Source organism: Drosophila suzukii, chromosome 3, assembly GCF_043229965.1.
Source record: "Drosophila suzukii chromosome 3, CBGP_Dsuzu_IsoJpt1.0, whole genome shotgun sequence".
Classification (NCBI taxonomy): Eukaryota; Metazoa; Arthropoda; class Insecta; order Diptera; family Drosophilidae; genus Drosophila; species Drosophila suzukii.
The window spans coordinates 8,545,430-8,566,751 of NC_092082.1; the positions used below are offsets into that span (position 1 = coordinate 8,545,430).

General features: G+C 38.9%; 4 protein-coding genes across 5 annotated transcripts in view; 1 reads left to right on the forward strand and 3 right to left on the reverse strand.

The window, feature by feature from the left end:
* simj (transcriptional repressor p66-beta simjang) overlaps positions 1-13,488 on the reverse strand; it is a 28,258-nt gene extending 14,770 nt beyond the window's left edge. Inside the window, exon 1 of one of the 2 annotated variants that reach the window (XM_017079170.4) lies at positions 12,854-13,488. The gene's annotated coding sequence lies outside the window, so the exon portion shown is untranslated. The remainder of the gene's footprint in view (positions 1-12,853) is intronic. The other variant, XM_017079171.4, reaches the window with a different exon arrangement.
* A 456-nt stretch (positions 13,489-13,944) lies between these two features.
* Positions 13,945-15,018, reverse strand: Adi1 (acireductone dioxygenase 1). The gene is made up of 5 exons (XM_036816203.3): positions 14,826-15,018; positions 14,676-14,753; positions 14,485-14,612; positions 14,269-14,362; positions 13,945-14,204 (listed from the first exon to the last, which is right to left on the reverse strand). The coding sequence occupies exons 1-5, from the start codon at positions 14,946-14,948 to the stop codon at positions 14,067-14,069; spliced, it is 561 nt and encodes a 186-aa protein (XP_036672098.2). The 5' UTR covers positions 14,949-15,018; the 3' UTR covers positions 13,945-14,066.
* Positions 15,019-15,430: 412 nt separating this feature from the next.
* Positions 15,431-17,645, reverse strand: LOC108012488 (ankyrin repeat and MYND domain-containing protein 2). Its single transcript, XM_017077897.4, has 3 exons — positions 17,352-17,645; positions 16,015-16,788; positions 15,431-15,947 (listed from the first exon to the last, which is right to left on the reverse strand). Exons 1-3 carry the CDS (start codon positions 17,553-17,555, stop codon positions 15,717-15,719), a joined length of 1,209 nt encoding a protein of 402 aa, XP_016933386.3. The 5' UTR covers positions 17,556-17,645; the 3' UTR covers positions 15,431-15,716.
* A 420-nt stretch (positions 17,646-18,065) lies between these two features.
* LOC108013410 (CYFIP-related Rac1 interactor B) overlaps positions 18,066-21,322 on the forward strand; it is a 28,186-nt gene continuing 24,929 nt past the window's right edge. The window contains exons 1-2 of the mRNA XM_017079268.4: positions 18,066-18,219; positions 19,416-19,714. Of these exons, the coding sequence (XP_016934757.1) occupies positions 19,532-19,714 (183 nt within the window). The 5' untranslated portion in view covers positions 18,066-18,219; positions 19,416-19,531. The remainder of the gene's footprint in view (positions 18,220-19,415; positions 19,715-21,322) is intronic.

The following is a 21,322-nucleotide window of genomic DNA, read 5'->3' on the forward strand; positions in this document are numbered from 1 at the left end:
ATTAAAAAATGTTTTATGGCCAGCAGGAAGTATTTAACAACACATATTTTAACGTTATTAGGCAGGACATAAATCGATCTTATTGTTTTGATAGATAGAAAATCTGTAAGCAACAACACTAAGTAAATAAATAAAGTCAAATGATTTGAAAATTGATTTCGATGATTATAATAGAATAAGTACTAAAAATATAAATAAAAACATTGTGTTAGGTCTAAAAATGTTAGCCACATGAGAATAGGAATTTCAATGAAAATATAATATAATTATAATATATTGGAACCCATTTGATACATCTTATAAAACAATAACTTAATCTTTTAAAGTATTGTTTATGACTAATACACATACATATATTAACCACATGGGGATAGTGATGAGAATTAGGAATTCTTAAAGATACATATATGAATTTCACGCTTCGATAATATATTGGAACCAATTAGATACATCTTATAAAACACTCACTTGAGGTTATATATGATTGTTATTATATGGCAGCTGTGAAGCCTTTCCAAATTCTTCAAATGTGCCTCAAAATCGGCCATTAAAAAATGTTAACCACATCGAGATGTGCATAAATTATAATTTACCGAAGCGCAGCAGCCCCAAGATGTCGAATCGGAAGAAGAAGAAGAAGAAGAAGAAGAGGAAGGTGGAATCGGGGAGAGAAGGCGACAGACCGATACAAAAAGAGAGAGAGAAAGAGAGAGGAAGCAAGAGAGCCGCCTTATATACACGAGCATGGAATGTTTGCCTGTGTGCACGCAACACACACACACACACTCATATCCCGCCGTTTGGGTTCTACTTTCGTATATATACACCCATATACTATATAGTCGGCACTATGTACAGCTGTGTGTGCAAGCATCGGGACAGCTAATCAGGCAATTAAAGAGCTACCAAAAAACAACAAAACACAAAGAAAGAAAAACAATTTAAAAACTGAGGTGGAATCGAACAACAAAATGTGCCAACACAAAGGAAAAGTTTGGCACTAAATGTTTGAAATGTTTGCCATAACAAAGTAAATTGTGTTTTGGCAAAAAACCCTCGAAAAAGACAACACTTTTGCTTGCGTAACGGTTGCCAAATTAAGTAAATCCCAACAATTGGTAAGCTGGGTTGTCATAAGCAGACGGTAGATTATATTTCCGACTGTCCCGCCCCATTTTCGGGTTGAAAACACCCACCCATTAACTTAACCTGCAAATGCCACGCACTTTTCAACGATTTTCAACCACCGAAAACCACGCAAAAAGCAACAAGAATAACAAGTATTTTGTAGTTAGGCTTTACGACTAAAAGATACCGGTTATTTCTTGTTCATCAACCCTAGCAGGGTTACCTATAATTAAAGAACATTAGGTAATATCCCCCAAAACTTAAAGGCAGGGGAAACCTTTTAGGTCACGATTTCTAAGACTTGGATAATTTTATTTGCTCAGTTAACCATGAAAATAATAATTAATGTTTAAGTCATATTACGATAACTTTGGAATTACTTTAAGAAGCTTTAGGACTAAAAAAAACCAAGTCCGCCCAATTAAATGTTTTACCATTCTATTCTTACCATATACCATTCTATACATCCCTTCATTATTGGTTCATTAGAACCATTTTTTAAGCTGGTTATTAAAAAAAATTGGGTTGTATGAGGATTAATGTACTAAAAAAGGTTTGGCAGGGGTGAACTGGTTTTATTTAACCCCATATGGTGTTTGGTTTTAGGTAATGTTCATTAATTATGAAAGGATATTGGAAAATTGGTTTAGATTTCCTAGGTAAGCTTAAAAACCTCTCCCAAAACTATGATTACTGCTTCTTAGTAACTCTTCTTAGTATCTTTTGGAAAGGTTCTTAAGTTTCTTTTAGTTTCCATGTTAATAATACAACCCTCAAGTCAACAAAAAGGAACCATTATAAAACAAGAAGGAAAACAGATTCGACAAGTTACTTCACTTAATGCGGTTCGCCGAGGGGAAGGAAACCCGCAAAAAAGGGGTTGCGAAAATCCAAAGTGGGCGGCTGCTGTTCTAAAAACTTTACGCGAACCTTTAACACGGGCTTTAAAAAAAGAGGAAGGAAGGAAAAGAGAGTGGAAAGCCTTTACGTCTGGGCTCCCTTTTGGCCTCCTCCAAGCCCCGTGCCCCGTGAGGTTATGCCCACATAGCAACACAACCCAGTGGCGCCACCCACAGGCCACCCCCTAAAAAAACCCCCCCACCGCCCCCTTTTTGGCCTGTCTGTGTGTTGGGTAACTTTTTTTTTTGCCTGCTTCTTCTTTTCCTTTTTTCCCTAACACAAAAATGTGTATCTAGAAATATTTTATGCAGGCAACTCTTCAGCGGGGGTGAGGAGAATATGGAGGGGGTGGCAGATAGGTGGAGTGGGTGGGGTGGTGTTTGGGGGTGGGGGTGGTTCAACCCCCTCAACCCCCGCCTATCAATGCCCGCTGCTGTGGTTGCTGTTGTTGCTGTTATTGCCTTTGGTTTTGGGCGTGTTTCTGGTGGCACAAAACTACGACCGAAAAATTGGGTAGGGTGTTATGTGAGGCGGAGATGTCGCTACCTCAGCACACATATAAATCCTCGCAAAATATACAGTCGAACTCCCATAACTGGAACTTGCCTTAAAAAAAAAACTGTTCAATAAAATGCAATAAAATATGTCATCATAACTCAGAAACTTCCATGATTTAAGGCTCAAACAAAAAACTTCACAGTAAAGACGGCATGTTTAAAGGGCTTAAGAATGTGTATCTTTCAAATATACAATAAAATGAATCAGTCCTACAATTACTTTCGAAAGCAAATATTATTATATACGAGTTAAAATCTATAGTTTCAGATGATAATAGATTTAAAAGTATCCTAAGTACCTGGACATTAGTATATGTTTACGGTTTAGATTATAAAAAACTACGTATACAATACCTGCACGGATTGGATTTCTTGATAAAGAAAAGTTTCTTAAACTTTAGTTTAGAACATAAGTAGGAAAAACTAAACGACTGTAACACCATTTCACTAAGTAAACAAAATAAGTACTTTAAGAAAACTTATTTTTATTTACCCTAGAACCCCTTGAAATGGAATGGCTGATACGAGTGGTTGGAGTTATAGAAGTGGAACTGTATATATATATATTGATATACATAAGCGGCAAGACACATGTCCACATAATTGCCAAACGCGCAAAATCGAAGTGGCGACCTGCCCACTCCACCCTAAAATCCAAACCCAAACCCAAAACCCCCCCTACCACCCACAAAAACCCACCCAACACCCAACCCCTCGGCTTAGGATTACTCACCAGTTTGCATTTGCAGGTGGGTGGTACAGTTGCGCTTTCAATTTATAGTTCGATTTTCGGTGGCCTGGGTAAACTAAGCCAGTTTCATAAATAATTGCAGAATATTGAATTTTGAGGTGCCCAAAGCCCAGGGCCCCCATTCCAAAATAATTTCCACGTATGCCTATGATATTTGCGCTAATTGCCATTGCCGTCGTTGGTATTTTCATTAAAATTGCGTAATATTAATGGTTGAATGAGGTGAGGGGAAGGGATGGGTCACTATGTGGCTAAAACTAATTTCCCGTCCGAGGTTTCATGTTCGCACACAAACCATACGAGTAGCATCAACAAATTCGGATTTTCGGCATTACAATTTGTTGAAATTTGCATATATGGGGGTTGGGGGTTCCTTACCCCCCATCCCCCCGAGCACAACGAATAAACCATATTCGGCTTCGACCTGCATCAGGAAGTTCAGTGATATACAATGGCGTAGGCATATCATCGCATAGATTACGCAACTATTCCCAGGATACCAGGGACTAAAATGGGATGGTAGGGATAAGGGGGCAGGTGGTGGCTTCACACATTCGCGGCGACACATTTGTGCCACTCGACTCCGCAAGGTACGAGAGTAAGCCACCCACAGATGGCCACCCGAAAACGGCAGGAAATCCACTCAAGCACATCGAACACAACACATCGGGGCGAGCCACCACCCAACCGCATTTCGGCCCCACCCCCTTCCTGGCTATGCACCACCCCCTACGCCACTGTACAGCTGGTATCAAAATAATAACACAAAATACCCTGTCCATAAATTACAGAAAACCTTGTTATCTTCCAGTTTAATCCGGAGAGTTATTAGACCTTATCGTCATACTCCTTCGATAGAGGTCAGTCTAAATAATAAGAAGCTATTCCTTAAAATATTCAACGCTATTTTTTCTGGAAAACGTCATTGGAGATTAGATTACTGACAAAGTGATAAGAGATTTATAAATTTTTATAAACTATACTTAATTATAATTCTGCAATATTGTGTGTGTTTATTATAGATGTTGTATGCCTTTAAGCAGCAATATTTTTAAAGACCTGGTTTTGTTTAGGTATTTATTCCCCCTATATAATTCATTGCTTGTTAAGGTATAAGAAACAGTTCTCGGTTCTGTTTTATGTAAGATACTTTAAAGTAACTTTCTAAGTAATATCACATCTATAGAGATTTCTGGGGCACTCTCAAATGTGGTGTTCATTTTTAAAATCTGTCAGGACTGACAATCTAAGCGATGACGTTTGCTATAATTTCGACCACAGCTGTGCGTAGGCCTTTAGGGGGTGGTGATATAGGGGGTGGTGGTTCATCGGATGATGCTGCCACTGCTGCTGTTGTTGTTGTTGCCTTCGTTTTCGGGTACCGACGAGCCCGGATATTATATGCATACTTGAACTATGCGAGGAAGGAAACAGGCGACCAGACCAGCAGACCCTGCCATGCCATTTCATTCCCGAGGCCCCCTAGACCACCCCCACCCCTTTGGTAGAACCCCCACCCACTGCACGCCCCTCTTATTCTGTTTTGTATATGTATCTGTTTTTGCATGCTCCTCTCTCTTGCTCGCTCTCCGTCTGTATGTGTGTGTGTGTGTGTCTGTGGAGTGTTTATATACATGTGCATGCACAGCTGTACCGTTTCGGGGCATTTTACAGCCACAGAGCCGCCGCCACAGACCACCCAACCACCCAGGCACCACCCACAGCCACCCCCAAAGAGGACCACCCACAACAACAATGCAAAACGTCTGCATTTCAACTAACGCCACCCGATACACAAACAAACGAAAAGGGGGAAAGGGCGCCACAGAGCTCCTCTCTCTCTTTCTGTCGGCCCCCCCCCCCATCTACCCCTCGAAAAAACCCACCCACCCATCCACCCACATTCACCCACCCCACCCATTGCAGCAGCCTTCTCATATTGCCATAGTTGTTGCCTTCTTCTTCTTATTGTTGTTGTTTTTGTTGTTGCTGGGACTGCCGAAAAAGTTTTATACATAAGCGGAAGCTTACGAAAACCCCCACCCCAAAGAACACCCCTTGAAAAGCCAGAAAAACAGAACTCATTTCAAAATCAATAAGTTAATTTTCCTTCTTTTTTTCATTCACTATTTACGTGACAATTTTAATGGCGGACTTCCGGCCTATTAAATCAATAATATTTCTTGTAAACACCATTAAACTCTCGTTTCTTATAAATTGTACTCCCTACTAAAGATATGTATCTTAATATTATTTGTAGAAAGATATATCTTTTAGTTATTAGTCAATTCCCCTGGTTTAAATTTAAGATGCGTGGCCTTCTTGGTCGCGCTTAATCGATTTTTTCAGGAGCACCAAAGCCAAAGTTAAAACCACCCACTCATCCTTAGCCCGAAAGCACCAAGGGGATTCGTAAAACATATATATATATACATATATAAGTAAAAACAACTGAAGAGACAGGAAAACTCCCAGAAAATAAGGAAGGGGCGGCAGAAAATTGGTACGGGTAAGTTGGGTTAAGGTGGAAAGTTTAAAAAATCCAAACAATAAACGAATTCCTTTGGCTGAACGTCTGACCTTTTTTACTCAAACAGAAATTTTAATAACATTCTTGACTTACTGCAATAATAATGTAAAAAATTTTTTTGAATCATTAGTTATTTTCTTGGAAAAGTTTACAAACCTTTAAAGACAATTTAAAGAATAAGATAAATGTTTTTAAAGTCAAAACAAATTTGATATACTTTATATGCATTATTAAAGATATCTTTTAAAGGCAATTTAAAGAAAAAGATATGTTATTTGTTATGCTATAGGAAATTTTAATATAATCTATATGGATTATTTAAGATATCTTCTCTGGCAATAAAACAAGCAGATGTTATGTATACATAGACTAAGAAATTTAAAAATATGCTCTAGTATAATAATATATTAGTCTTCCTATCGAGAAACTTGGAAATCTTCCCTGTTTGGTGCTATCGTAATCGCCATCGCAATCGCTCTTGAATCGTTTGCAGACTTTGATTCATTGTTCTCGATGGCTGTTGCTGTTGCAGCTGGGCTTTTGTTTTACTTGTCAACAGAGAGTTTAGTTTGGTGCATCGGCTTAGGTTTAGGTACTACAAAAGCCCCCTTTTTCCACCGCACCACCCCACCAACACCCCTGGCCCATCCAAAAACAACAATGCTGCGGACGCTGCATGCAACTATTGAAGCATGAACATGCAATTTATGTACCTATATGTGCATATATGTATATACCTACGAACTATGAAATACAGCAACAACAGCAATAAGCGACTGTACTTTTGATATAAAATCCACTTCACTCCACACTCCATACATGGAAAACCAAACAAACACACACGCACATACAGTTCAGTTCAGATATACCTATATAGCACCGAAAACCAAACCCACCCCACCCCACCCCACTCCCTTCCACCACCCACTTTTAGAGACACCCACTTGGAGTGGAAAGCTCTGTTTAGTTTTAGTTGCGCTTTAAACTGCATTTCGGCTTGCGATGCTTTGTTGTTGTAAGCTGTATATAGGAGGATTGCATGGGTGTGGATAAAGGGGGGTCAGATTGTGCAGCAAACGAAATAGAAAACAACTGCAATATGTTTCGGGGTTCCATGGAATGCAGATGGAATCGCCGGAAAACAGCCCCAGATGCATTGCAGGCAGCAGATTTGACCAAAAAAACAGACATTACACCCAAAACATGCCACCCACCAATCCCAGTTGTCATCTATAAATCGTTACCTCCACAGCAGTGATATGTATTGGATAGAGAAAACTTTTAAGGGGCTGTCGAACAATCCAGAATTAAGCGAAAGTTTATTGAAAAACTCGTTATTCTTCTGAAATACATTTTCAAATCGTTTGATAGTTAATTTAAATGGGGTTTTTACAATCAATCGAGTTCTTAGACTTTGTTTTTCTAAAGCCGAAGTGTTTCCCAAAGATAAATGTTTTTTTTTTTATCAAAATAACATTACAAAATATTGATAAAATAGACAATATATAATTTAATGTTTTGATTTTTATTCGTTATGTTATATAAAGCAAAACATTTATTTTAATATGCTTATGTATAGGAAATAGTTTATTTAAGAAATAAAGATCAATATTTTAAGGCATTTTAAAACGCCATATATTAAAACCAGGCTTGTTTGTTTATGCTTTATAAACCCAAAAAAATTTTCGTGAACTTTTGACCCCTCTAACCCAAATTAGAGGAAATCTTTCCTATCGATAAGAAGTCAAAAGGGAAGGGTGGAAAATAAAGAACGGGGAGAAAAGAGGAAGAGAGCTGTAGCTGTCGACTTTTGTTGCTCCACTTGCACAAACAAAAACGCACGAAAAGACGAATGAAGTATTTCGGCTATCGAGCTGCTCCCCCAAACTCACACAAACACACACTCGAACTCACCTGCAAACTCAGGTAAATCGACGTCTGTGTGTGCGGGTGAGTGGTACCTGTGTGAAGCTGACACGGCAACAAACAAAAAGGTAACGCTAAAGCTACAGCGGTAAATCTAGAACTGGGCAATCTAGTTCCAAGCCATAAGTTGTTATATTCTTACGATTAAAAATATTTATTTTAATAGCAACTTAGTTAGGTATGTAAAACAAGTGTTAACCCTTGGATACGGTAGAACTAATTCGTTGAAATTGGTTTGGTTTTACAGGTTTATAATAACAGTACATATAGTACATATAGGTATAACACCATTTTAAGACCTTACAATTTTGTTTTCTATTTTTATTTTATGTTGTCTATTGTCATTCAGCAAAATAAATACAAATAAATTGATCAACAAAACATTTTCCTGCAAGCTAAATGGCTAAAAATACATTTGAAGTCAGGAAAGAACACATTCATCTCTAATTGATTGAAGGGAATTTCTTTTCTTTCAGCCTTGAAAAGTTTATAGAAATGGAGCAATCAATGAATCACCCAATCAAATTAGATTTTATTGAATTTATTTTAGTTACAAATCTACATATACAGTGGCTCGCAGCTTATTTCGTGCAGCTACCTAAAAAAAGTTATAGTCGTTATTTCTGCTAAACTAAGACAGATATCAGAAAAATTTAAATGCAGTATATTAATAGGGAATATTAACATGTTTATTGAACGAAAGCGATTTTCTTAATCATAAAAACAAAAAAGTTATTTAATAAAAACCAAATGTACAGGCTTTTTCCATGCCGCAGCTTATTTCGTGCAGTCGATTCTACTTAACTTAATAATTTTAATTTAAGAGCTAATATTTTGTATGTCCTCCTTTCTGGTTCAGGACAGCTTTGAGACGATTTCCCATGGAGGAAACTAACTTTTGAGTGGTTTCCACTGGAATTTTTGGCCAATCTTCCATAGGAGCCGTTTTCAGATCGTTTTTGTTCGAAATTTTCCTCTTCCTTATAGCGATGTCCAATATTTCCCATAAATTTTCGATTACAATCAAATCTGGAGACTGTGCTGGCGTTATGAAGACACGAGGGCAGTTCCAGATAAGCGAAAACTTCACATTTCCTGCTGAATGCCTCGGATCATTATCCTGGTAAAATCGAAAACGATCGCGTATGCCCAGTTTTTCAGCAGATTACAGTAAGTTCTCCTTTAAAATGATGAGGTACATGTTGGTGTCCATGATGCCATCAATGAAAATGAGGTTGTTCACGCGACAGGCTGCCATACAGGTCGAAACCATGACGTGACCCCCGCCATGTTTGACCGTAGGTTTCAGGTGCTTATTCTCCAACTCTGTATTTGGTCGCCGCCACACAAATTGTCGTCCTTCTGAACCAAAAATGTTAAATTTTGACTCGTCAGCAAAGATACCGTCATCCCAGAACGAATTTGGTAAAAGTATGTGCTCCTTTGTAAACTTTAGCCGAGCAGCAATATTTGTCTTACAAATAAATGGATTCTTTCGTGCTACTCGACCATTGAAGTTATTATCGTGAAGTACACGACGCACCGTATCAGGACTACACTTATTGCCCATTTCGTCCTCGACCTCTGCAGCTATTTTTGGAGCCGATAGCTTGGGGTTTTCCTTAATTTTCCGGACATTACGGCGCTCTTCATGATCGTTGAAAATTTTATTTGGAGCTTTTCGGCCTTCATCTGCAATGCGGTTCTCTCGGACAAACCGTTGGATGATGTACTGTACTGTACTAGGGCTTAGGGATACCATTTCTGCAATGATCCGCTGACCTTTTCCACTTTTAAAATGTTTAAGCACAAGTTCTCGCTGCTCAATAGTTGGGCGTGGTGCCATTTCGGTAACTCCCCTGTATCTCTTTATATAAGTATAACCCAGCTCGGAAACTCATAAAATATTTATTTGTTAGTATTTTAAACGATCAAATAATAATAAAATCTGCGATTTTTAGGACTAAATGTTCAATTTTTTTACTTCAAACATACTGCACGAAATAAGCTGCGGCATGGAAAAAGCCTGTACATTTTGTTTTTATTAAATTACTTTTTTGTTTTTATGATGAAGAAAATCGCTTTCGTTCAATAAACATGTTAATACTCCCTATTAATATACTGCATTTAAATTTTTCTGATATCTTTCTTAGTTTAGCAGAAATAACGACTATAACTTTTTTTAGGTTGCTGCACGAAATAAGCTGCGAGCCACTGTATATACATATGAACATATGTAAGACCTTGAAGTGATTCCAATTCATTGTTTCTAAGAAAAGTTTTCTACAAATTTCAGCTGATAAGCAAGCTTTTCTCAGAAATAAAAATTCATGCTAGCCTAATTTATCGAAAATTGTACTATATACTAACTACATAACTTGTTTCTAAAACATTTTTATTCTCAAGGAAATTTATATTTAACTACTTTTATTTATCCATTGGTTTCGGAAAGTGTTGCTAAATAGACTTCTAGAAAGTGTGATTATACCACTAAACTCAATGATTTTTTCGAGACCCTCCCGGAAACTTTTGGATTGACCTGATCCGCTGTGAACTAGTTCAAATCTTGGTTACCCCACTTTGCACCCCCAAAACAACAACAATTGCAATTACAGAAACATCAACTGCATTACGACAACAAGAACAACAAGAGCTAGAAATGCGGGTCTCGGTCGTAAAATCGAGACCAAAAAGAGAGAAGAGAAGAGGCGAGGCGAAGAGAAGTGCAAAGAGGAGAAGGAGGAGGATGGGGAGACTCGACGAGACGTCGAGAATGCAGTGCACATAAAGAATGCCAAAATAAGTTTAAAACAAGGAATAACGCTATAGTCGAGTACCTCGACTATCAGATACCCGTTACTCAGCTAAATAGGGATATGCAAGTAGCAAAGCGAGATTAAAATGCGCCACCCACCGGCGGTATACAGATTTAAGCGTTATGGGCGTTAGAGTGGGCGTGGCAAATTTTTTTTTGGACCAATCGATAGGTATTGACAAGACCAATACATTTCAGTTAAATTTGTTTATCTAGCATGAAAATTTTGGGCGTCACAGGTTTTCGCGGTTTGTGGGCGGTAAAGTGGGCCTGGAAAACTTTTTTTTGGACCAATCGATAGGTATTGATGAGAACAATACATTTCAGTTAAAATTTTTTATCTAGCATGAAAATTGTGGGCGACACAGATTTTCGCGGTTTGTGGGCGTTAAAGTGGGCGTGGCAAACTTTTTTTTAGGTCAATCGATAGGTATTGATGAGAACAATTCATTTCAGTTAAAATTTTCTATCTAGCATCAAAACTGTAGGAGTTACAGTTTTGGGCGGTTTGTGGGCGTTAGAGTGGGCGTGGCAGTCTACTGAAACAAACTTGCGCTGCGTAAGAAGCTCAGGAATCTGTACGCCAAATCTCAATAGCCTAGCTCTCATAGTTTCCGAGATCTCAGCGTTCATCCGGACGGACAGACAGACGGACAGACGGACAGACGGACAGACGGACAGACGGACAGACGGACAGACGGACATGGCTAGATCGACTCGGCTAGTGATCCTGATCAAGAATATATATACTTTATGGGGTCGGAAACGCTTCCTTCTGCCTGTTACATACTTTCCGACGAATCTAGTATACCCTTTTACTCTACGAGTAACGGGTATAACTAACGACGAACCGGGTTTTAGTGCGTACATGTGCTTGTTCTGTCTGTGTGTGTGTTTGTGTGGGAGCGAGACAGCCAGCAAGGTGGTTTTTTGTATGTCTGCATGTTTGTATTTTGGGGCATGCAACTTTGCCGAAAAATGCGTGCGAAGGGGGGATGAGAGAAAGGGGTGGGGAAGAAGGCCCCCAAAAAATAAGAGAGTACCGAAATGGGAGAGAGAGTTCCCGAAACAAGTGCAATTCTATATGCGTGTGTGTGTGGGGGATAATTTTCGAGAAATTAACAAGTGTTGAAAAGCGCAGAAAGTGCGTGCGGGTAATTAGCAAAATTAAATAAGGCGAAAATCACAAAAGAAACTTGAAAAGTTCATTAACACAGTTAAAATGAAACAGCGCCAACAACTCATTCATAATCGAAAAAAGTGTGTATAGATAACGGAACGGAAAAAGCGAGCAGCAGCGACAACCCCTTCCGAAAAAAAAAGAAAAACCGTGGCAACCCAGTCAAGCGGCAAAGGCAACAAAAAAGTAGCAGCTGAAACAAGCGCCTAAGCATGGCGTCACAACAACAACAACAAATAAGAGCTGTAAAAATTGTCAATATAGAAGAAAGGCAGCAACAAGAACAAAAACATGAAGACGACGAAGAAGAAGCAGGCTTTTGAGCTTTGCGAAATAATGCGCGAGAGTTAAAGAAGAAGCCGCCAACGCCGACTGCGACGCCGGCAGAGCATTTTTAACGAGCCGAATGACAAGCGCACACAAACAGAAACACCAACACACACAGGCACTTATGCAGATGCACACAGTCGAGGGTGGGACAATAGCAGCAAGAAGTTCAGAGGTCAATTTGTGTCATGAGTGAAGAAAATAACGTGTTAAAGTCAAATCTTTATATTATATTTAGAACTTAACCACCTCTTTGATAACATATTTTTAAAATTAATATTTTACTACTTAGTTACTAATGACTAATGTTACAAAAACTAATTGCCATTTGTTTTAGAGAAAATAAATAAAGAAACTGAGTAAACACCTGTAAAAACCCCTAGCTGCTGTCTTTTATGGTCGCTTTGATAAAGCTATCAATCAAAAAAGCCATTCCAGGAGTGGATGGCTTTCTTAATTGCCACTATTGCATTGACCTCGATTGTCCAAACACACACACACAGATGGGCGACATGCATACGAGACGCCGCAGCAGCAGACCGGTTGAGGTTAAATTGGATAGTGGCAGAGAGAGAGAGAGCTAGCGAGCGAACGGGAGAGGAGAGGGAGCGGGAGAGAGCGATTGGAGATGGAGCATACATATACATATTGAATTTTTCTTCTTTGGCGTAATGAAAATTTTTTAGCACTGTTTTGGGGCACGTAGAAAACGAAGAAGGGGAAAGAAAAGAAAACTTACCCGCGTGTGAAAATCCGTTAGTCGGTGGCGCCTCTGCCTCTGCCGCTGCACTGCTGTTGCTGCTGCGGAACTCCTCCTTTCGATTTTCCCAATTTCGCATGCACACAAAACTATAGGGATTTCACTTAATTAAATTCACTGCTTATGTACACCTTATGTGCACCTATTCGTTGGTATGTATATGTATATACGCCTCACCAACACACTTGCAGCACGCGCTCTGCTGACGTCGACGCCGCTGCTTTTGCCGCGACCTTTCCGAAATATTTTACACGCACTGCAGATTATATATTTTCTCGTTTTTTATATATCTTTCAATATTTTTTGTTTGTCCTTGCTTTGCTGTAAACCTTTTACTCGCAATTTGTTTACTATTTCAAAGAGAGAGTGACACACAAACACACTGAAACGCCGCTTTAAGCACTCGTGTGCGGCACAATATTATCCACTCCGATTTGTTTGTAAATAGATAACGATATTGTATTATTTTGTATCGCCCGAATCCACAGATTACTGCTGCAACTCGATTCAATTTAACTGTGCTTTTCGCCGCTCCGCTCACGCACACTCACTCACTCACACAGACGATACCGCGAAGCACGTCCGAACGATCCGAGAGATGAAAAAGTAAAAAAGTGTTTGTTTTGTTTTGGGTCCTAGAGCGGGCACCCCGGCCGATTCTTATCGATACTATCGATTACAAAGTAAAAAGTGTTTGTTTTGTTTAGCAACTTAGAGCTGGCACACCGACCGATGTTTGTTCGATACTATCGGGTGGCTTATGGCGATTGTCAGCGTTGCCGGCTGAGTTCTGGGCCGCTTTCAGTAAACTTAGGTGTCAGCAAACCTATGAGTAAACAAAAGAGACAGGTGAAAAATTCAGTAACTCAAATCCTGGAGCTGGCACACCAAACGAAGCTTATTCGATACTATCGGTGTGGCTTCTGGCGATTAGGATTTTGCTTCAGCGCATGTGTGGTCACATCGCCAATTTGATTGATAGTGACACTATCGATAGCATCAAGTGAAACCAACTTAATAACATATGGGGTATTCAAATAACTAGATCAAAAAGAAAACTCAATCAGAAATTAAAAAAAAGTTTCGAATTTATTACAATTTTTAAAATCATAATTTGTTAAACTCCAAACCAAAAATGTAGTACAAATAAAATAACATCCCAAAACTTATCAAAGTGGGTAGGACATACAATTTAAACTTTGTTCAGTTGTACAAAGTTTTCGGACTGATGTTTGATGTACGATTTTCGGCAATCCATGTCATCGGCAGGACGATTGTGTGGAGTCCACACTGGCTCACCAACAAAATAACGACGAGCTCTGATAAAGTTCTATAAAAATAGAAGTAAATAAATAATTAATCTAAGTAAAGCCCTACGCAATTTAAAAATATACGTTTGAATCCAAAGTAAAGCGATGATAGATGCCAGCGGGTATAATAATCAGATCTCCCTTCACCACCAGAATGCGAAGCCAGTTCTCCTCGTTACTGAAATTACATTTAAGGAATTGATATTGTAATTCCTAATTCTAATTTTTCATTATTGATCCCTTGATCAAAATTTTTGAAAGCCCTACAAAGTAAATGAAAAACCGAAAGCCGGTACTCACTCGCGAACATCGAAATAACCGGATCCATCCAAAACAAGGCGAATTTCCTCATCAGTGTGAAGGTGTTCGGTGAAGAAGGCTTTCAACTTGTTGGCGTAGTCAGGGAGGCACTTTTCCGAGCAGGTGATCTGTAATAAATCTTGGTTTTATAGAGGTTTTATGGTCATTCAGTATGGGAACATAGATCTTGCCTCATCATCGTATGTATAACCACGTTGTGCCCTCAGTTCCGTGAGAGTATTATCGCTCTGGTATTCGTCGGCATTGATCTGCAAAAGTGAATAATCAAGATAAGCTCGCACCCAAGGTTATCAAAGGTTTAAAGTCGTAGTTTCACTTGCCTTAAAGTATTCCACGCCTGTCTTTTTGTAAAGATCCTCCAGTTCCAAGTAGGCTGGTGGATTGCGATGGTGCTCCAAACGTTGATCGGTTTCCTCCGTATCCATATACCACACCTGCACCATTTTGCACAGTTTACTTGTTAGGTTCACGAGCAACTAGCAACAAATAGATTAGAAAAACAATAAACTGCCATCAGCTGTTTGTTAAATTTCGAACAAGATAACATAATCGCAGAGGAATACCACTAATGCTGTTAACTTAACATTCGAAAACAGATAACGTAACATAACAAAAGACGAATGCCGTTAATTTTTAATATATTCAAAATATATAGTTTTCTTTAACTAGAAAATTGTACTTTACCAAATTGAAACATAATAGAGCCTTGTATAATTCAGCAGTATGTTTCCAATCAAAGTTATAAAATAATAAGTAAAAAAATGGAAAATAAATTCTAGCGGAATTTGGGATCTAAAAAAAAATATATAAAACCGCTGGAATTGTGGGCCATCCTCTCCTAATCCTTTTATGTTTATTCCCTGTTTCCTCATTTTTTAAAGCTTCTTTATCTTCTCAAGAGCAACAGAGTAAATAAAAAGCCATATCAGTTTTTCAATATTATCTTTTAATTTTTGTTTGATAGGTATAAAATTGTTGGGCAGTTTTAATTGCATGTTTTGACTGATTAATGAAATATGAATGCTGTATATGCGGCTGGCCAAGTTCTTAATATTGCCTCTGCTTACTGGCAAAACAATTGTTACAATCTAGTTTTGTGGCTTAGTTTGTGTAGTCAACTGACAGTAAGGTACTAATTATAATTTAGTACATGAAAATGCGTAGTTCCTTGTTTTATGTTACATTTATTAGCGTTACAAAGCAGCACTGGATTACGCAGTCAGTTTGGCCAATTCCTCCCGAAGCTCGGCGGTGTCAATGTTTCCCTTCGATTGGGAATGCGACTGGGTTTGGGACTGGGCCAAAAGTCGGGCACAGTTCTTCTTGTGCATGAACCAATGAAGCCGCTGGCACTCCCGATCGCAATACTGCACCGCCTTGCACTTGGAGCACTTCTTGTCCGGCTTCTCTGCGCCACAGGTACTGCAGTAGCTACCCTCGTCCTGAAAGATACATTTCGAGATTAGAATTTTGAACTTTAAAAACGCTTTAAAAATCCATTCAACCCACCACAAATCCCCGCATTCCATTGATGGCATTCCGCAGGATCGTAAGAGCTGGTGGCGCATCCTTGGCGCCAAATTGCGTGGCGATTTGCCGAAAGATGGTGCACTCCCGGACGGGAAACTCCCTGGCACACTCCCTCAGCGTGTATTCCACATAGTCCAGTTGGCCCAGCTTGTTCTCCTTGAGCACCCGCTTCACGAACATTTCGATAAAATCATTCTTGTTGGCATCGCCGGCCTCTTCGCCGCTCTTCTCCTTGTGCTGGGCCTTGAACTGCTCCTCGCAGCGTATCAATTCAGCCAAAATCCAACCCTGATAATGGAACTTGAAGGCCAACAGTTCATTGAGGTCATGGGTTTTCTGCATTTCCTTTTCACACATCAGTGACAATGTTTTGCGTAGGTTGGAGAGGATTCTAAGTAGCCCCAACGTCTGGACATTCAGGGCAATCCTCACGGGATGCAGGTTGATTTCGGTGACAAAGGCATGGAAGGATTTGAGTAAACTTGGCGGTATTTGCGGCTCCGTTTGCTGGCCATGCACTTGGGTGTAGTACTCCAAACTGGATTGCGTCACATAGTTGTTAATGGTCTCCACACAGGCGTGGTTGCCCACAAAGGCAGCCATTTGGGAGGCGGTCCTGTTGACGCTATTGATGCTGCCTGGTTTGATTCCCGCATCCAAGAGTTGCCGGCACACGTGTGCATTACCAGATAATGCAGCAAAATGCAGAGGCGTATAGTCAGCTCCGTGTTGGTTGAGGTTGATGTCGGCACCCTGTGAAGAAAGAGTTGGAGTTATTAGGGGTTTTGTAACAAGTTGACCTAGATAACATAGAAATATATTGGAAAACCTTACTAAAGAGTTTTAGTGTTCCTTTTGAAACATCCGTGTTGGATCATGGATCATTATAGATCCATTATTTACAATATCAAATCAATAGATTCTACAAGTTTTTGGCATTATCTTATATGATAGATAAACTCGGCAACGACAGCAATGAATACGAAAACTTGTAGGTAGGAATAACATATCTGGGGGTATGAGAGACATTTAAGAACACGTAGTTCTCATTGTAAATCAAGATCATATAAGACTTAATAATTTTCTGGCTAATGATCCATCGAACTATGTAAGACTTCAGCTTAAATAGGTCAAAGTAGGGACCTAGCAGCAGGTATACCCATCGAGTCTAGAAGAAATGACTTCTGGACCCCAAGGTTTAACATAGAACATCTCAGTTCACAATTGGTTAGGAAGTTTAGTCCGAGATAAAACCACCTGTGGCTCCAGGAATACATAGATAGCACTAATAGAGTCCAAGTACCAGGTATACCCACCATATCCAGGAGCACCTGAACCGCCTCGCGATTTCCCTTGAAGCTGGCATGGGCCAAACACGACATCCCACTGTCGTCGACGAAATTCACATTTTTCACGCCGACCAACAGCTGCTTGAAGCCACTGGTGTCATTTTTGGCCAGGCGATCCAGGAGCTGTCGTTGCACGTCGTCCAGCTGCGAGTTCTTGCTCTCCTCGGTCATTGTGGGTCACTTTTTTAGGGGATATATTAAAGAGTTCTCCGGAAAGTGGTAATCAAGAAAAACTCCACTGTTTTCGGCGTGCACGAGTTTACAGCGATAGTTGCGGCGTTGTGCAACACTGTTTGAGGGGTGCGATATTTGTATTAAGGGGATTCACACTAAATATTTTCGCGTCGTGTTTTTAAAATTTAAATATTGATTCCCCAACTTGGCTTGTTGGCTTGTCAGGCTTACATTCAGTATTTCAGGGTTGTATATTTTAGTCCTGGGTATTCCCCAATCGGTTGAATTGTTGAAAATTTAACAAATAATTCAACAATTTATCAAAAATTTAGTTTGGATACAGGAACTTCAAGTTCTTTGATGAAACGCCAGAGGGCGTCTCTTGCAATTGGCAACAGCGCAATAGTGAGAAATTGGTATATTTTAGTATGTCTTGTGCGCAACTGTCATTTATTTCACATTCCCGCCACGGTCACTCTGTTGTTTTGTTGTTGTTGTGGGCGGCGTGTGTATCGCATTCGCATCGGAATCGAAATCGGGTGTGTTTTTCAAACATAAATACAAGCATTTAATCCTGCAAGGTGCCAACCGTGTTTTAGGCGCCATTGCGCTTCCGTCAATTAATACAAATTTTAATCGAAACCCAACAAAGTGGAAAAAGGTGATAAGCGTGCAGAAAAAAAGGAGGAATGAGAAGAAATTCCAATGCAGACGCAGACGAAACCCTTTTGCATTGGAAATTGTATAAATAATAAAAGTGAAGATAAGCGCGCAAAATAGCGAAGCAGGCGCGAAAAGGAAAGCGAAAGAGCGAGATAAGGAAAAGCCAGATAAACAAAAGCGACACACACACACAAGGCCACAATTCTTCAATAAAAACAAGTCGGTTTTTGTTGCTCTTTTTATTTTCGCAATCTGTGTGTTTACATGTGCGGCCTGGGCAGGAAAATGGCCTTTTCCTACTTAGCACGATGTGTGAAAATTGGCCTTGCCGTTTTTCCGTATTTTTTTTTGTTTACCAATTTCGATTTGTTTCGATTTCGCAGCGTTTCCTGCGAAAACACACACAAACACACACAAATACACGTTTGCTCTCACCGCACACATGGCTGTTTTCTTCTCCTTTCCATCTTCCTTCTCTCCTTCGTTCTCCTCTTCACCCCCCGCAGTGCAATTTCAGAGGTCGAAAGTAAAACAGTAAACATTGGATACGGGAGAAACATGCGTGGAAAATGGAAAATCTCTTCTTGATAATTATGTTCCGTTCCAAAAACCTTTTCTAAAATGAAAAAAAATTCTGAAACCATGCAAAAATTTAACGAAAACTACAAAAAATATTTTGAAATGGAAAAATTTAAGATTGAATTATTCCAAACCTGTCGGGAATTTTCCTTGGATCTGTTAAAACTAATTAAAAATACGTGTTTTTAAAACCACTTTAAATATATTTCATCTTAATTAATTTATTTCAAATTAATAAACTCTCACATATAAGTGTGAAACCTGCATAAACCTTAAAATTTCTTAAAAGTCAGCCTGCTATGTTATATTTTCCTTGAGCCAAACCCATCTGTGTTATTTTTTCCTTCCCTAAAGGGGGCTGAAAACGCAGAAAGGCAAGGTTTTCGTTTCCCTCGCTTTTCCCACCCTTGAGATTGCCGTTTTCCATTGTCCTCCAAAAGATGAAACAAGTTCCTGAATGCAGCTTCCCCCACCACATCGACCTCCAAAAACTATCTCTATCAACTTTTGCAGCTGCTTCTTGGGGAACCAGAAAATTTATTAACCCCCTTTGTGACAACAGGTGCAACAGTTGCTCATATAAAAATTCTTTTCTGTATTCCCATTCCCCTGCAGTGCTTCAAAAAGAAAAATAATCAAAAGTGCTAATTAATAACACACACACAAAAAAAAGGAAAAACAAATACCAAGGAATCCATAACACAACAATAAGTATTAGTTAATCAAAGAAAATGGGAAAGCTGCTGAGCCTGCTGTCACGCGACGACTCAAATTGTTGCGCCGCCAAATCCTACGATGTCTTCCTGGACTTCGAGAATGCCGCGCCCACGGAAACGGAGCGAGAGGTTTACGACGAGGTGGAGCGAGTTCTACGGGAATCGGAGGTGGTTCTAGAGGAGATACAGATCTATCGGGTGAGTCTCGACTGCAATGTGCGTCATTTGCCATGGGTTTAACCGCAACCCCTCCAACCGGTTATTAGGCATTTACTATATGATGATAATCGATATTTTAAGTTACAGAGTCGTTTATAAAAAAAAGTTTTTCAAGGATTTTTAAAAATATTTTTCTTGTTGTAAAAAATGAATATAAACATGGAATATAATAAAAACTTACACATTCTGTTGATTATAAAATTTTAAGTGCCTAAAATATCAGTTTCAAGTTAAAGATCTTAACTTTTTTTTAAACCAAAATTGTTTATCTTTGATTTACGCCTCTTGTGAGCCTCTTCTTGTTTAATTCTTTGTGGGCTTCCCAAGGCAGGAAAGTATAAAACTGATAATTTCAACAACTTGCTAAAAATAACAACAATCGCCGGGAAATCGACAGCAACCAAAAGAGCAATAATAAACGAGCAACAAATTGAGTATTTAACCTTTGGCAGGGTGAGAAATGAGACGCATTGAGCGTTATCTGTCTGTCAATTTGTACTCTCTTTCAGTTGAACATGTATATCTAACCCCTTTGGTGTTTACACTATAGGGTATTTGTTTACTGGGAAATATCTATAATGTAGAATAATTTGACTGAGAATTTAAATTAAGTTTAATAAATATTTACATAGAGCGATGATTCAGACGATGTAATATCATGCTGGGAACAGTAAACCAAATGTTTTTATAATCAGTCAGCAACATTTCAGTTTTAAACATTTTATACCCACAGCTTGCTTGTCAGAAAGTTACCTTAAATTAGAATAGCAAGCGTAAATATTGTATTAACCACTTAGAATCCCATTTTAGACACATTTATATTGAGAGACTTTTAGGATCCATTTAAAAATAGATATTTGTTCACAAATATTAATGTAGCAATCACTTATAGTTAACAAATAAAAATAATAGCCTTTAAATAGTTGTAGTACTCCCTGCAGCTGATAAGATTAACAGCCCTGAAAAAGAGCCATAAAGTTTGGCGCATCTTCAAGTGGCTCTTCCAAAACATATCTCCCCATGGGTCTCTTTAATGGTCTGACTCACGCACGTGCCCACATGATCCGATCCGGTGAGCGAACTTCTTTCATTATCGTCGCTTCACTGACGTCATTAACCAACTTTTGCCGTTGCTCTTCACACTCTGATATTTCTCCGCCTCTCTTCGGGAAGAATTAGTCACCTCATTCTTCGTTACTCACACAGAAAGCAAATATCTATGATGGATTTTGTGATTTTTCTCGTACTAAATAACCTGTAGATATACCTTTAACAAAAAATGTTCAACAAAATTGTACTATCATAAAATGGAAGACTGGTTAATATCCACATCAAACTGATAGGAAAATGTAATATTAACATTATTTTTATCTTTGTAGCTAAAAAAAAAAGATAGTTGTATGTGAAATTGATAAGGAGCTTTTAGCTAAAAATATTTTTAGATACTAATTAACCTAGATTGTTAAAAAAGGAAACAACTATCTATAGTGAATATACTAAGCATAATAGATTTTGAATCTAAGGGTAGGAATATAAATATACAACTAAAATTGTTGCAATTATGTAAAAACAAGAAAAAAATACAAT